We start from the raw sequence: 13,611 nt of genomic DNA on the forward strand, positions 1-13,611 counted from the left end.
TCCAACATTGCAAGAGTAAGCAAGCCTGCCGCATTTTTCTGCCGTTGGAATTCGGTTGCGGATAAGACAAGACACTCGGAGCCAGCTGCAGAGTGACAAGACAAACACGAAGCTTCCAGCGCTAGAGTCGAGGCTGAGCCAAGCACCAAGGCCTGCTATAGGCTCATCATCACCGCCATTGTTCAGCCCACTTCTGCGCCATAAAAAAGACTCCCCGCCATCGCAGCGATGCTGCACGGCGGTAACCACGCTGAACCCGGATCCAGTACCGGTCGGCTGCATATTCCATGGAGGCGCTTCGGGATCGTTGTGCCCACAGCCCAACCCAATCCCTCAGTCAGGTCCAAACCATCAGGCCCTGACGAATACTTTATGGCTTAGACCCTGAGGGGCGCACCCGCCCGCCTTCGAAACACACCCAAGACAGGCCCGATTTTGCCACATCAAGCTGCTACTTGACCCCCCTCCCCCCCCTGCACACACCCGCCCGCTGGGGACAGCCCGTCCCTCTTGCTGCATCTGTATCCGCGACCGCTCTCTGCTACCGTGTTGTCGTCCCTTTCTCTCTCCTGATCTTCTCCTTTACTTTTGTTCGTTTTGCTTCTCGATTAACTTTGTAGGAGCACGTTGCGTTTTGTATCCTTCCAGAATCCCGACAGAATTCCCTACTACACCTGTGCCGCGAACCTAGATCCTCCGCCGTCTTACGTCCCTTTGTGTAACCATGAAGAAGTTCGGTTTTGGCAAGAAGGGCGGCGACGACGGCGACGATGCCAGCCGCTCTGCTCTCTTCGGTCGCAAGAGCAAGTCCCCCGCCCAAGGCAACGACAACCCTTACGCCCAAGTCCCCGCCGGCAACGACCCCTACGCCCAAGATGGAAACAAGTTTGCCGGCATGACGCCTTACCAGCAGGCGCGAGCGGGTGCACCCGGCGTCGGTGCCCCTGGGGGTCTCCCCGCCGGTCCTCGAGCCGGCGGCCCCTCCCCAGCTGCTGGCGGTTACGGTGCCGAGAAGTACGGGGCTGCAAGCGGCTACGGAGCGAACCGCTACGACAACAACCAAAATGCTTACGGGTCGGGCCAGCGACCAGGCGCTGCTGCTGCCGGGGCTCGCGGGCCCGGTGGCTATGGAGGACTGGGCCGGACCAACAGCAACGATACCGACGCTGTGCGTGACGAGCTATTTAGCGGTGCGCAAGACAGATATCAACAGAACAAGCCTCAGGCTGGGGGGTACGGCCAGTCTGCCGTCCCTGGCGAAGATGGAGGATATGGCGGCTATGGAGCTCCTCGTGAGCTCACAGCCGAGGAGCAGGAGGCAGAGGAATACCGTGCTACCAAGCAGCAGATCAACGAGGTTAGAGGAGAGTCGGTTCAGACCGTCAACAGAGCTCTGCAAGCCGCTATGCAGGCGGAAGAGACCGGTCGAGCAACCCTCGCCCGATTGGGCGCCCAAGGCGAACGCTTGCATAACACTGAGAAGAACCTTGACATGGCGACGAACCACAACAAGGTCGCAGAAGACCGAGCTAAAGAGCTCAAGACACTCAACAGGAGCATGTTCGCCGTCCATGTCAGCAACCCATTCACATCCAAGTCGCGTGCGGCAGAACGTGATGCGGCAGTCCTCGAACGACACCGCGTTGAGCGTGAGACACGCGAAGCGACTCGACACGAGGCCTTCAAGACGAACCAACGAATGGAGGAGACCTTCAAAGAGCTGACTCTTTCCGGTCGGCCGCAGGCCAAGACAAAGTCAAGCGTGGCTGAGCGATCCAAATATACCCTCGAGGATGATAGCGATGAAGAGGGCAATGCACTTGCTCAGCGGCAAGAAGATCAGATTGATGATGGCCTTGATCAGCTGAGTGGTGCTGTCGGACGTCTGAATGGTCTCGCCAGGGCTCAGATGAGGGAGGTTGACCAACAAAACGTTTTGATCAACAAGATTGGTCAGAAGGTATGTCTACTCGGTTCCAATACCGTGTTGATTAAAGCAATGATTAACCCTGTCTACAGAGTGATGCTGTCGATGATGGAGTCAGAATGAACAGAGAGCGCCTGAACCGCATCAAGTAAGCGGGTCAAGGCTACGTTCACTGGTTTAAAGGTTACGGATCGTAAGAAGTGGCTTGTTCTTGAAGCATGGAACACATGAATTGGCAGAACCGTGAGTTCGCCTGTAGACTGGCGTCTCTCTTAGTATATAAGACAGTGCGGTTACAACGCAATTAGAAGTCTTCCAACTTGTACACCTCGTACGCCGGAACCTCATATGGATGAGCGCTACTGTTACTTTAGTTTGGCTGTACATTTTCTTGATATGCACCGGACCAACTGTACCTTTTCAAGGCGTCTACCGCAGCCTTGGTGACGTCTCGCCCAACACACAAAATCTCGACTCGGTACTCAAGGACCTTCTCAAGCTGGTCGACGGCGCCAGTGTGAGGATCCGCTCCGGCGGCCGCGACAGGCATGAACTGGCCGGAGCCGGTGAGCTCGAACGCGACCTGAACGTATTTGCCCTCGTCATAGACGCCGGCGCCTGTCTTGAAGACGGCATCCTTGGTCGCCGCCAAATGAGAGGCTTTGAAACAAATTGTATGCAGTTAGTCGGAATGACTATGAATCAGTCATCAGGTATCGCCTTTACCTGGAACAGTGTACACGAGCTTGAAGCGATCCGCCATTGTTGAAGTTGTCGCGATGTGACGATGGAGCGATTTAGCCGGCCCAGTTGTGAAATCGGAGAACCCTTGACAACAGGTAGCAGTTGGGCGAGAGGGGAGAAGACGAGAACGACGCAATATGCAATTACCACGCAAGAAGATGCTGGAAACCGATCTTCGAACCGACATAATAGCTGCGGGCAGTTTCTTCTAGAAAACAACTCCGATGCAGAGCGTCCCGTCGTCTGGCGACAGGTTTAAGAGGTACAGCATCCCCCCTGTTGGCTTTGGAAGCCCAGGTTATAGGTGCATCACACAGTGTCGCCTTATGAAAATGCGGGGACAGTGCCCAATCAAGAACGGGCAGGGTGCCAGGTGGGAGCTAGGGGACCCTCAAAAATTCTTCTTACAACCAGTTCACCTCTCAACTGCGACTCCAACTACAGATCGCTCAGTGATTTTCCACCAGATAAGTCTCAAAGCAAAACATGTCGCCAACCCCAGATGGCGAACGCGCCTCCAAAAAGAGAAAGCTTAACGACAAGAATGTCATCAAAGTCGGCAACAAAGTGATCTCTCTCGAGGGCTACCTCAACCCTCCCGCCAAGAAGGAGAAGGTGGTCAAGCAGGAACCGAAGCAGGCACTCGAAACGACAGAAAATGAGGCATCAAAATCCGTGACAGAAGATGCGAAGAAGCCGGAACACACAGCACCATCTTTCATCAAGCACCAATCGAAAAGGCCGCACGACAAGGGCAGGCCGAGATCAGACCGAGGGCCAAGATGGAGGGAAGACCCGGCTTTATTGAAAATCCGGCAGAAACTGCCCATTTGGGCTCACCGGGAAGACATTCAGGCACGGATGCGACAAAAAGACGTCCTTCTTCTCGTTGGTGAGACCGGTTCCGGTAAAAGTACTCAGGTGCCCCAGTTCCTGGTGAGGGAGCCGTGGTGTAGGAGACAGGTGGTCAGCGTGGATGGACGAGAGGCCAGCGTCGGCGGCATGATCGCGGTCACGCAACCTCGTCGAGTTGCCGCCACGACTTTGGCCCATCGAGTCTCGCGGGAAGCCGGGACGCCGCTCGGGGAGAGTCGCGAGGGAATGGTTGGTTACTCGGTTCGTTTTGACCATCAAGTACCCAAGGGGACGAAGATTAAGTTCCTTACCGAGGGTATGCTCCTGCAGGAGCTGTTGCGGGACCCGAGTTTGAAGCAATACAGCGCGGTGGTCGTTGACGAAATTCACGAGAGAAGCGTCGATGTCGACCTGGTGTCCGGTTTCCTCAAGCAGATTCTTCTGGGCGATCGGAAGGGCCGTGGCGGCATTCCTCTTAAAGTCATCGTCATGAGTGCTACTGCCGACGTTGAACGGATTCAGGGTTTCTTCAATACTGAGGAGGGGAGTACCGTCGAGGATGTCGAAGGCAACAAGTCCAGCTCAGTCGAGGTCCTCAAGATTCAGGGCCGCCAGTACCCGGTCAAGACGGTACATACCCCGAAGCCGGTGCCAGATATCCAGGAATCTCTTCTGCAGACCATTTTCAAGATCCACACAGAAGAGCCGTTGCCAGGCGACATTCTGGCTTTCTTGACGGGTCAGGAGGAGATCGAGTCTGCGCAGTCGCTCATAGAGGAGTATGCCGCAACGCTGGCATCCAATGTTCCGAAGATCAAAGTTCTTCCTTTATTTGGCCAGCTTTCGATGGAAGGACAGCACGCGGCTTTCCAGCCTGTCAAGGGTGGTTTTACGAGAAAGATCGTGCTGGCAACCAACATCGCCGAGACGTCTGTCACTGTCCCCGGTGTGCGCTACGTGGTGGACGGCGGCAAGGCCAAGGTTAAGCAGTTCCGCGCTCGCCTCGGCATGGAGTCACTCCTGGCCAAGCCAATTTCCAAATCGTCTGCAATCCAAAGGACCGGTCGTGCCGGTCGTGAAGGGCCCGGTAAATGCTTCAGGTTATACACTGAAGGCACATTCGGTTCTTTGGAGGAAACCGACCTACCAGAGATCTTGAGGATCGATGTCCTGGGTGCTGTTCTGACAATGAAGGCCAGAGGGATTGACGATATTCTTGGGTTCCCCCTGATGGATACCCCGGATATCGAGGCCATCGAGAGAGCACTAGTCAGTCTCCATGGTCTCGGCGCGCTTGCAGACGACGGCACCATCACCGAAGCCGGTCGCAAAATGGCTGGTTTCCCCATCGCAGCGCCCCTGGGTGCCGTGCTCCTGGCATCCGCCAAACCCGAGTTTGACTGCGTTCTCGAAGCCATCGACATCATTTCCTGCATCACCTCGGGCGACGACATTTTTCACCAGCTCCAGTCCGAAGAACAGCGCGAGGAGATCGAGGAGCTTCGCAAGGAGCTCTACCGCCGCGAGGGCGACATCATCACGTACCTCACGACGATGCAGCAGTATGCCGCCGAGAACGCCGACCGCATCCAGTGGTGCAAGAAGAGAAAGGTCAACATCCGTAACATGAAGACGGCGCTCAACATCCGCAAGCAGCTCCGCAGCCTCTGCCTCAAGGAGGGCCTGCTCTCCGAGGCCCCGCCGCCGGACCCGCAGCCCTTTACGCCGCTTGCCCCTGAGCAGGCCGAGGCGCTGCTCAAGTGCTTCCTGCGCGGCTTCGTCTCCAAGACGGCCGTGCTGGCGCCGGACGCGAGCTATGTCACGTCGCAAGGCAAGCACGTCGTCGCGATCCACCCAGCGAGTGTATTGCATGGGCAGAAGAAGGAAGCCATCATGTTTCTGGAACATGTGTTCACGCAGAAGAACTATGCCAAGAAGGTCAGCGTCATCCAAGCAAACTGGATCATAGAGGCGTTGGAGGGCGGCGCATAGACAGCAAGTGTAGAAGTCAATGTAGATGGCTCTAGTGGTTTTACATTCTAGCTAGACGTACTCATGAAACTGTACATGTGTAATCGAACAATCTTCATCTGTACTGTACACTCTGCCCTCAAAGGGTCTCTTTTTGTCCCTTGGGAAGTTTCATTAGACCTAACTTTCAACGCTGAACTCATACCCCTTGATGACGATGTGCCGGAGGCTTGAAGGTGATAGTCAATGTCGGGTCATCATGACTCTTCTTCTTCCTCGCCCCGCTCGCGCCTCTCGCGAATCGCCTTCATCAACTCATACAGCTGCCCGATCTGCTCATCTACGGCCAGTGCTGTTAGCCACCCATCAAAGCCTCCTTGGACTGTGATGTAATCGAGACTTACCACTCATCTTGGCGACCTTGCCGGGGTCGATCTTCTCACCACGCCACTCATCGCCCTCGATCTTCTGAGCATACAGCTGCCACTCTGTCAGGAAGCCGATCTACGAGAGGTGTCAGTTAAAACGTCTCTTCTACTATCAGGATTGAAAGCGGCTCGCCACTGGAAGTGGCGTTGTAATAAGAAGAGTGCGAGACGTCAAAGGGCTCTCCAATGAAAAGGGGGGACGGGCAAGTCTAACCAGATGGGCCGGGTTGTCGACGTTGCGGTGCGCGCGGAACTCAGCCTTGATGTACTCGTCGCCCAACACCCGCATCTCGGAGGGCAGGTACTTGCGGTGAGCGCGGAGCAGGCGGCGGTACAGCGGAATGGGCGGCAGTAGAGCCATCGGCGCGGGGCGGAGGCCGTTACCCTTGGGGACGGAGGCCGAGGCCATTCTCAAGACCGATGATGACCGCATTGGTAACGATCTCTTGATGGGATAGGATTGGTTTTTTTTTGGGGGGGAAACTAGGGCCGGAAGCTTCTAGTTGCTAAAAAACGAAGGCTTGTGCAGATATCAATACAATTGGCTCCAAGATCGAACGCGCTGTTGTTTCCAATCTTGAGTTCTTTTGACTGTCGAAGACTCGAAATCGCGATATTGAATGACGCTTATTCCCTAGCTGTCAGGTCACTATTTTCCCGAGGTGAAGTCGAATCGGAGACCCACACAGTGTCAAAATGAAGTTTATTACTACTGTTAAATATCAGTCGTGGCATTCATCTGTGGTAAGCCAGCCTCAATCGCAGTCAGACTAAGTCGTAGGAAGAAGTTAACAACCTCTCGCGTCAAGGCTACATCTTTTCATGTCGATGTGAAGTGAATATTTCTGATAATAGAAGGGATAATGGGAACTCTTGAACTCTGCACTTTCTTCCACTTGTATGCATCAATTCAGGATAATCTACCACTCTAGACTAGTTATTGGGTTCAGAGAAACAATGTATCTTCTATGCAGGTAAACACAATCCAATGAAGACATATATTTCTTCAGTAAAGGTATCTGTCGTTCATGCTTTGCGAGGCCATATTGCTGTCCCCGGGTAGCAAAGCCCCTTCACTCTGCCAAAGCACCTGTTCCGCGACGGGTATGACGGCTCCCACCCTCATCTTTTCGAGTCCTTCCCTGGCCTTGACAGTCAGGGGATGATGATCCCCAAGCCCGTGAACCCTACCCTCCAAGCATTCCTCCTGCAGCTCCAGCGCCTCGTGCAGTTCTCCCATCATGTACAGCACACCGGCGAGATGCTCCATCGTCACGAGCATGTCGAGATGCTCCCGCCACAGAACCCTCTCGCCAACATCCAACACTTCCCGGAGCAACCTCTCCGCCTCTTCAAGATTGTCCAACTTGACGCAACCGATGGCCACGTTCCGCTTCGACTGCAGCGTAATAGGGTGCTCCTTGCCCCTGAACCGCTCGTCTACCTCGAGCACGTGCCGCCACATCTCATCCGCCGACTCGTGCTGCCCCTTGGCAGACCTCAGTGTTGCGATGTTGCTAATCGCCCTCATAGTCGCCCGATGGCCCTCCCCGATTTTGGGGTTTTCCATACACCATGTCAACGACCTTGCTTCCAGCCTCTCGGCCTTGTCAATCTCGCCCGCTAGCTGCATCGTCGTCGCCAGGGCCGCGACCGCACGGCGAAGCTGCGGGCTCTTGCCGCCCTTCTCCTCCTCGGACTCCGCGATCCAGGTGAGCATCTGCTCGGCCGTCCCCAGCTGCGCCTGCTGGATGTACACCTCAGCGAGGTCGATGCCCATGTCCAGGACCACTCTGCTTGCCCAGCCCGGCTCGTTGCAGCTGTTCAACAGGTTTGTGCTCTCTAGCAGGGTCTTTTCTGCCGGGCCGAGGTTTCCACACGACTTGTGCATCTTGCCCAGGTCCCAAAGGGCGGCTGCAATCAGCCAATTGTCAGCCGCGAGGTTCTCGCGCCTCTCTGCTACAATGTCCTCGAGAGCCCATAAGGCTTCTCGCCACATCCCCACCGCGCTCAGAAGCCTGGCATACTTGCTGTCCTGCCTGGTTCGCTTAAACCAGTCCACATCCTCGAGGCCTTTGTGGCCAAGGCATGCTTTGATATGCGGCAGCAGCTGAACGAGAAACCTTTCGTCTTCAAACTTGAAGTTTTGATGAAAGCAGTCGAAGATAATGGAGCGAGCTGCCTGGCGTTGGAATTTGAACACATCTGCATGCATCCGGTCGCGGGCCCACGAATGGACCAGGACATGCATCGAGTGGCAATCATCGTGAACCACAGACTTTTTGATAAGCGAGTAGCTCCTCAAGAGAGAAATTCCATCCAGGTAGTTTCTGTCGTTCCAGGACTTGTCGTTCTTGAGGTCGAAGAGCGCCAAAGGGGCTAAGCTTTCCGCATTCCCCAGTGCCTCCCTATCGGTCTTGCTGTTCGTAGCCGCTCTACCGATGATCTCTCCCGGGATGTTTTCATTGCTGTAGAAGCAAAAGACGTTCAGGATCCGAAGGGCGTTCATTGCGGCCCGTCCTCTCGAAGTCTCTTCTTTCGACCGCTTCTCCAGTGCCTCGTATGACAGTTCAAAAGTACCGTAGACGGCCGGGTTGTCTTCGAACACTCCCGGGTAGAGACAATCGCCGAGGATTTCATTCCGTCGCTCCTTAAAGTCGCGTAGATACGTTCCGAATGAGCAATCTTGATTGTGCACGTACGAGCCAGCCTGATCGATAGCCAGTGGGAGGTATCCCAACTCTTGGATGATGTCTTTTCCGTGCTTTTCCTCCCTCGCGTCGAACGCCTTCTTGTGCCTCTTTGATGCTCGTAAAAGAAGAGCTAAAGCGTCGTCCTCTTTCATGGTCTCTATAAGTAAATTTTGATCCCCATCGAGGCTGGGCGACACGTCGTCGCTTCTGCTGGTGAAGAGAATGTTTCCGGTGTTTCCTGGAGGAATATACTTGCTTATGTCGATTGAGTCGTTATTGTCGAAAATTAGGAACCACTCTTCCTCCGTATTCCGCTCCAGCCACTGGTGTACTCGCCCAATGTCAGGCTTGGTTGGCTGTCCTCCAAATAGTTCAGCTGTAATTACTCTAAGGCTCTCGTAAATAGAGCCCTCGCTGGCGGCGTTGATCCAAAAGACCCGGGCAAACCTATGATATTGGGTGTCAAAGATGTGGAAAGCAACGGGGGGGCGTGAACATGAACGGAGTGGGTGCATACCGTGACCCGTACAAGTCCCTAAACTTAAGTGCAATTTGCGTCTTACCGACGCCGCCCATACCATGGATCCTAAGATGCCTCCGAGGCGATGACTGTGTACGTTCGCAGAAGTGACGCTCCATCTTCCCAAGAATCTCTTTTCTACCGGTGAATTGGGGGCTGGCGATGCTTTTGATTTGAATTTCCTGGGCAATGGCCTGCTTTGATGCCTCATCGGATACCGCGCGGCCTTTCTTATATCAGAGAGCGGGCAATAACTGCTGGGGGAAAACTTACATGCGGCGTCCAAAGGCATATTCACACCTTCGTTCTTATGCAACATACTGACCACTTTATCGATATCCGCGGAAACCTGGACGTTCCGTAGATACTCCTCGGTGGCCGCTCGCAGCACTTTCATCTGCTTATACTCGTGAAGCTTGATATTTGCGGCGCCACGGTCTAAGTTCAGACGGAAATAGGCGTAAGGCGTGCCCCGAAACCGCTCTTCTAGTGCGTGATGCGTCGGCTCCGGGTCGGTCATGGATTGCTTTGCGTGTTTTAGCACATTAATGGTGCCCCTTGATATCAGGGCGCCGCTGTTTTTCCTGGCAGGCTCAGTGTTCCTCGCCGCTGCTTCCGCGTTGGGAACGACGTTGGCCCCGTTGTCCGTGATTTTCAGTCCGGTCCCCAAACTCAAGAGAAATCCCAACTTTCGTCCGGAGCCAAAATGGGATTCGGCTTCATTGAGCACAAGGTGGGCAGGATTATTGAATACCACGGCCCCGTCCACGTACTCGTTCCTGTCCGCTTCGATCTTGATGGAGATAGGAGGGAAGAAGGTCGGTGCTGCAGTCGTTGCTCGAGCAGCTTCCCAGATCTCAACATTATGGGCCTGATTACGGGTTGGAAACTTGGCCCTGGCCGTATCAGCAACTGGATCTGATGGACTGTTGCTTCCCCGATACGTCCGGAAGAGATAAGGAGTGTAGGTTCCATTAGTGGCGGCGCAGACAAACGTGAGGCCCTTTTCCCTATCAGCGTCGAGCATGACGGTCTTTTCCAAGTTCCTTTGAGCCACGATATCTCGGATGAGTTTTTCGAGTGCTTCCTCTTTAAACGTCCTATTGAAACGACGGTTTTTCTTGCGAAATACTTTCTCTGCGAATTTTTCGTAACAATCGATGGCTTCCGTGGTTGTCATTCCCATGCGTCCGAGCATGATGGCAATGAGTCTTTATACGTTGGCTGATTGTCAGCCATGTCCTTTTGTGGTAGTGGTCTGTTGGAGCGGTCGACTTACCCTCCCGTGCTTGTGCCACCTATCAAGTGGAAATAGTCTCGCGGCTTGGGTATCTTATCAAGGCCAGCCACCTTTTCGAGCCTTTTCATTATCTCGTGTAGTATGACGAGTTCCGATATTCCCCTGATCCCTCCACCATCTACATTGTGTCAGTTGATCAGTGTCATCTGTACATTTTCCTACCATATTAAAGTACAAAAAGAAATGCGACAGAGGGACCAGCGGGATAAATAGGCGCAAAGGGGATTAGGGCAACAGGGACAACAGCAGTGTTCCACTGTGAGACTCTTCTCATACTGCCGTCGTTTAGGTGGCTGGGAAACTTACCAAGAGATAGTAAGTAGATTGGCCCTTCGTTCGCCATCGCGAAAATAGTTTAGTGTGGCTACAAAGCTGAGATCAAAGTAAAACTAGGGACTCAACCAGATGTAGAGCCAGATATGGAATTGGACGTAATCTAAAAGGAGTAATCAAACCTCCGAAAAAATGAGTCCGATAATCATCTAGACAGGATAAACAACGCGTGAGGGGATAGTGCAAGGCTCGGTATTCAGAGTAGGGACACACAAGATCTGTGCAAGCGGGGGAAAGAACCGGAATAAAGGACTTCTTTAATCAGCCCAACCAACAGACTTCTGTCGAACTCGACCCTTCGATGGAGGCACCGAGACCGTTGGAGGCCTGTTCAGGAGACCGCCTGATGCACAATCCCTGATAAGCGCCCAGCACTTGCCAGGGGATGAAGGGGAACACGGCCACACCAACGAGCATGCTATGTCCTTTCTGGGTTGCCAGTTCCGAGAACCAACCCTTGTGTTTCATCGAGAGCAGGCTTTCAAGTGATTGATTGTTGGCTGTGTGAACTGCGCAGCCACTCCTAAAGCCTGTCCTGACCCGACGGAACGGGTCTGCTGCCCTGCCTGCGTGCTTCGGCGGACGAGAAGATAGCCAACTGAATGAGCCGCACAGTCTGCCTGCCCGCAGATCCTGGTCTAACGGGGGCGGCAATCCATGCCGCCATCTGATGCCGTCGAGGGCAGAGCGGTGTGGATGAGGAGGCGAGATGTGCTGGTAGCGCAAGACGCTGGTCGGAATGTGGAAGTACCATGCATCTGTCGCACTTGCGACCTACGATTGTAGAAAACGTTTGTTGTTCAGCGTAAAGGACAGTCTTTGAAAATGGAATAACATGGGAAGAGACAATGATGTTGGCAAAGAACCACACAGTGTTTGTTCGTAAGCGCCGGCCGCTACGGGGCGGGTCGGACCGCTAAACGGATTGGCGCTACGGGGAGGGGGCTACCACACAGGCGCCCTATTCGTCAGGAAACATCCTTTCCCGCCCTTTCTCATCATCACTATTCCTTCTTTTCTTGTATCTTCTGAATACTAGGATCGAACCACTATGAGCGGTTATCTCGGGCTTATTAACGCATATGTGATTTCTCTCATTTGAGATGAGCCCTTCGCCGCCGTCCCCTTCGCCGCTCCCGGACACACGATGTGGGCGATAGTCGCATTAAAGGTGTGATTTATCCTATCCCTAAGGTTCATGTACGAACTTACCTATCTAGCATATGCTAGTAGGCTGGTTTTCTGGGAGATATACGATCAGGTCGTTCAGTGTCGCAGGGAGAACTAGAACCTCGGGCTCGACTGGAGGGACAAGGCTGGCCGGGAAATACCTGAGAACTGTGAAGTTGCGCATAACACATTTGGAGTGTAATAGTCGCATGTGTGTATATGTGGCTACTCTGACACTTTCTCGTCATATATCATACTCCTTCCTGGCACAGATACCGCGTACCCAGATGTGCTTAGCTGACAAGAGAAGATCTAGGCTTTAGAGATTCATGATAACTACAAAGAAACATGTTTTACTTATTACTAAAATCAATTCAAAACTTTTGGAAATCTTCATAGACTTGCACGAGGCTTCATTCTGCTGACGGTGTCCGTATTTGAAGCAATCACTGAGTCTACTCAAGATGAACCACACCCACAAAAGACACATTCAGTAACATGCAATCTTAATTCGCCTTAGACTTACGTCCATCTCCAGTCACGGGCCGTCTAACTAGAGTACGCGCTCAATGGACATACACAAATGTCTGGGTAAAATAGTCAACAAAAAAAAACGCCGTATTCACACCAGAGTACGGATGGCAAAGACTGAGAACGACGTAGAGTGAGGACAGCAGACACCCAAGCGCCAGAGACGACCATCAATGCAAACATGCTCGGTAAAGGGACCGCCCGAGCAACGATTCTCAGGATGGGAACGACACTTTCTGAAAGCCCTCGGCCACCGCTAACCTCACAGCAAACAGCATCGGCTTAGAGGATGGTGACATACACGCAACACTCTAGGCGAATCCACACGAAGCTCGTGTGTGTTGATTCAAGAACGGATACGCAAGTGTCAAGGACCAATTACACGTTACGATTGAGGATGAAGATAACTTTTGTGACCAAGAACATGGAATCAATGAACACAACCACTGTCAGCCACATGGGTAACGTACCTGGCAGCTCTCTTCGGTCCCGCGAGTTGAAACATCGTAGAAATTATTTTGTACGATATCTAGGTCATCGACCTTCAAATCGAACCAACCTCCATATAAACAAGCTCAAGAGATACCCACTACACACGCGATTCTCTTTGAATACAATGGCGAGCTGAATTGCAACTGGAGTCCACTCTCAATTATGAGTGTTTGTGTTGAGATGTATGAGACTGTATCATGTTCCAGTTAACCATATGAGTTTGGGTGATATATGCACATAACTCAGCAAGAACCTGATTCCTCATTGCCAGGCATGCGGTTCCATGATTTAACACTTCATCAATCCTGCGGCCCAACACGCAGTAAGCAACGTGATCCAGGCAAAACCTCAAAGATCTCGACCCAACTCCTCACTTCATATCCCGGCCTCCGTTCCAATCATCTTGACCTCCATGGACTGAACCAACCCCCCCCCCCCCACCCCCCGGCTTTGGAAACCCTGAACCCACCAAGCTCGTTCAAAGTCCAAGACAACCGCCCAAAACAGCCGCCGCAAGACAACGCTATTGTCACTCGATCCAAGCCTCGCCCTTTCACGCGGCAACCCCGCCACTGGCGTTAGCAGCAAAGACGCAAGTCACCCGGGCTGCATGCCGACACGCTGCGCCAAGTCGCCTAGATCTGACC

At 53.3% G+C, this 13,611-nt stretch overlaps 5 protein-coding genes across 5 annotated transcripts; 2 read left to right on the plus strand and 3 right to left on the minus strand.

Annotated features, from left to right (window-relative positions):
• Window positions 1–724: 724 nt before the first annotated feature.
• On the plus strand, window positions 725–2,079 carry ColSpa_02408 (protein transport protein SEC9; the record flags this gene model as incomplete). The annotated part of the gene is made up of 2 exons (XM_049268620.1): window positions 725–1,960; window positions 2,020–2,079. The coding sequence occupies 2 exons, from the start codon at window positions 725–727 to the stop codon at window positions 2,077–2,079; spliced, it is 1,296 nt and encodes a 431-aa protein (XP_049124577.1).
• A 152-nt stretch (window positions 2,080–2,231) lies between these two features.
• Window positions 2,232–2,690, minus strand: ColSpa_02409 (GTP cyclohydrolase 1 type 2; the record flags this gene model as incomplete). The annotated part of the gene is made up of 3 exons (XM_049268621.1): window positions 2,232–2,286; window positions 2,344–2,587; window positions 2,654–2,690. 3 exons carry the CDS (start codon window positions 2,688–2,690, stop codon window positions 2,232–2,234), a joined length of 336 nt encoding a protein of 111 aa, XP_049124578.1.
• Window positions 2,691–3,157: 467 nt separating this feature from the next.
• Window positions 3,158–5,518, plus strand: ColSpa_02410 (putative ATP-dependent RNA helicase ucp12; the record flags this gene model as incomplete). The annotated part of the gene is made up of 1 exon (XM_049268622.1): window positions 3,158–5,518. The coding sequence occupies one exon, from the start codon at window positions 3,158–3,160 to the stop codon at window positions 5,516–5,518; it is 2,361 nt and encodes a 786-aa protein (XP_049124579.1).
• A 236-nt stretch (window positions 5,519–5,754) lies between these two features.
• On the minus strand, window positions 5,755–6,358 carry ColSpa_02411 (succinate dehydrogenase assembly factor 4, mitochondrial; the record flags this gene model as incomplete). Its single annotated transcript, XM_049268623.1, has 3 exons — window positions 5,755–5,837; window positions 5,902–6,001; window positions 6,140–6,358. 3 exons carry the CDS (start codon window positions 6,356–6,358, stop codon window positions 5,755–5,757), a joined length of 402 nt encoding a protein of 133 aa, XP_049124580.1.
• A 573-nt stretch (window positions 6,359–6,931) lies between these two features.
• On the minus strand, window positions 6,932–10,165 carry ColSpa_02412 (nephrocystin-3; the record flags this gene model as incomplete). Its single annotated transcript, XM_049268624.1, has 3 exons — window positions 6,932–9,065; window positions 9,136–9,364; window positions 9,412–10,165. The coding sequence occupies 3 exons, from the start codon at window positions 10,163–10,165 to the stop codon at window positions 6,932–6,934; spliced, it is 3,117 nt and encodes a 1,038-aa protein (XP_049124581.1).
• Window positions 10,166–13,611: the final 3,446 nt, after the last annotated feature.

Source organism: Colletotrichum spaethianum (assembly GCF_022836535.1).
Source record: "Colletotrichum spaethianum MAFF 239500 DNA, contig04, whole genome shotgun sequence".
Classification (NCBI taxonomy): Eukaryota; Fungi; Ascomycota; class Sordariomycetes; order Glomerellales; family Glomerellaceae; genus Colletotrichum; species Colletotrichum spaethianum.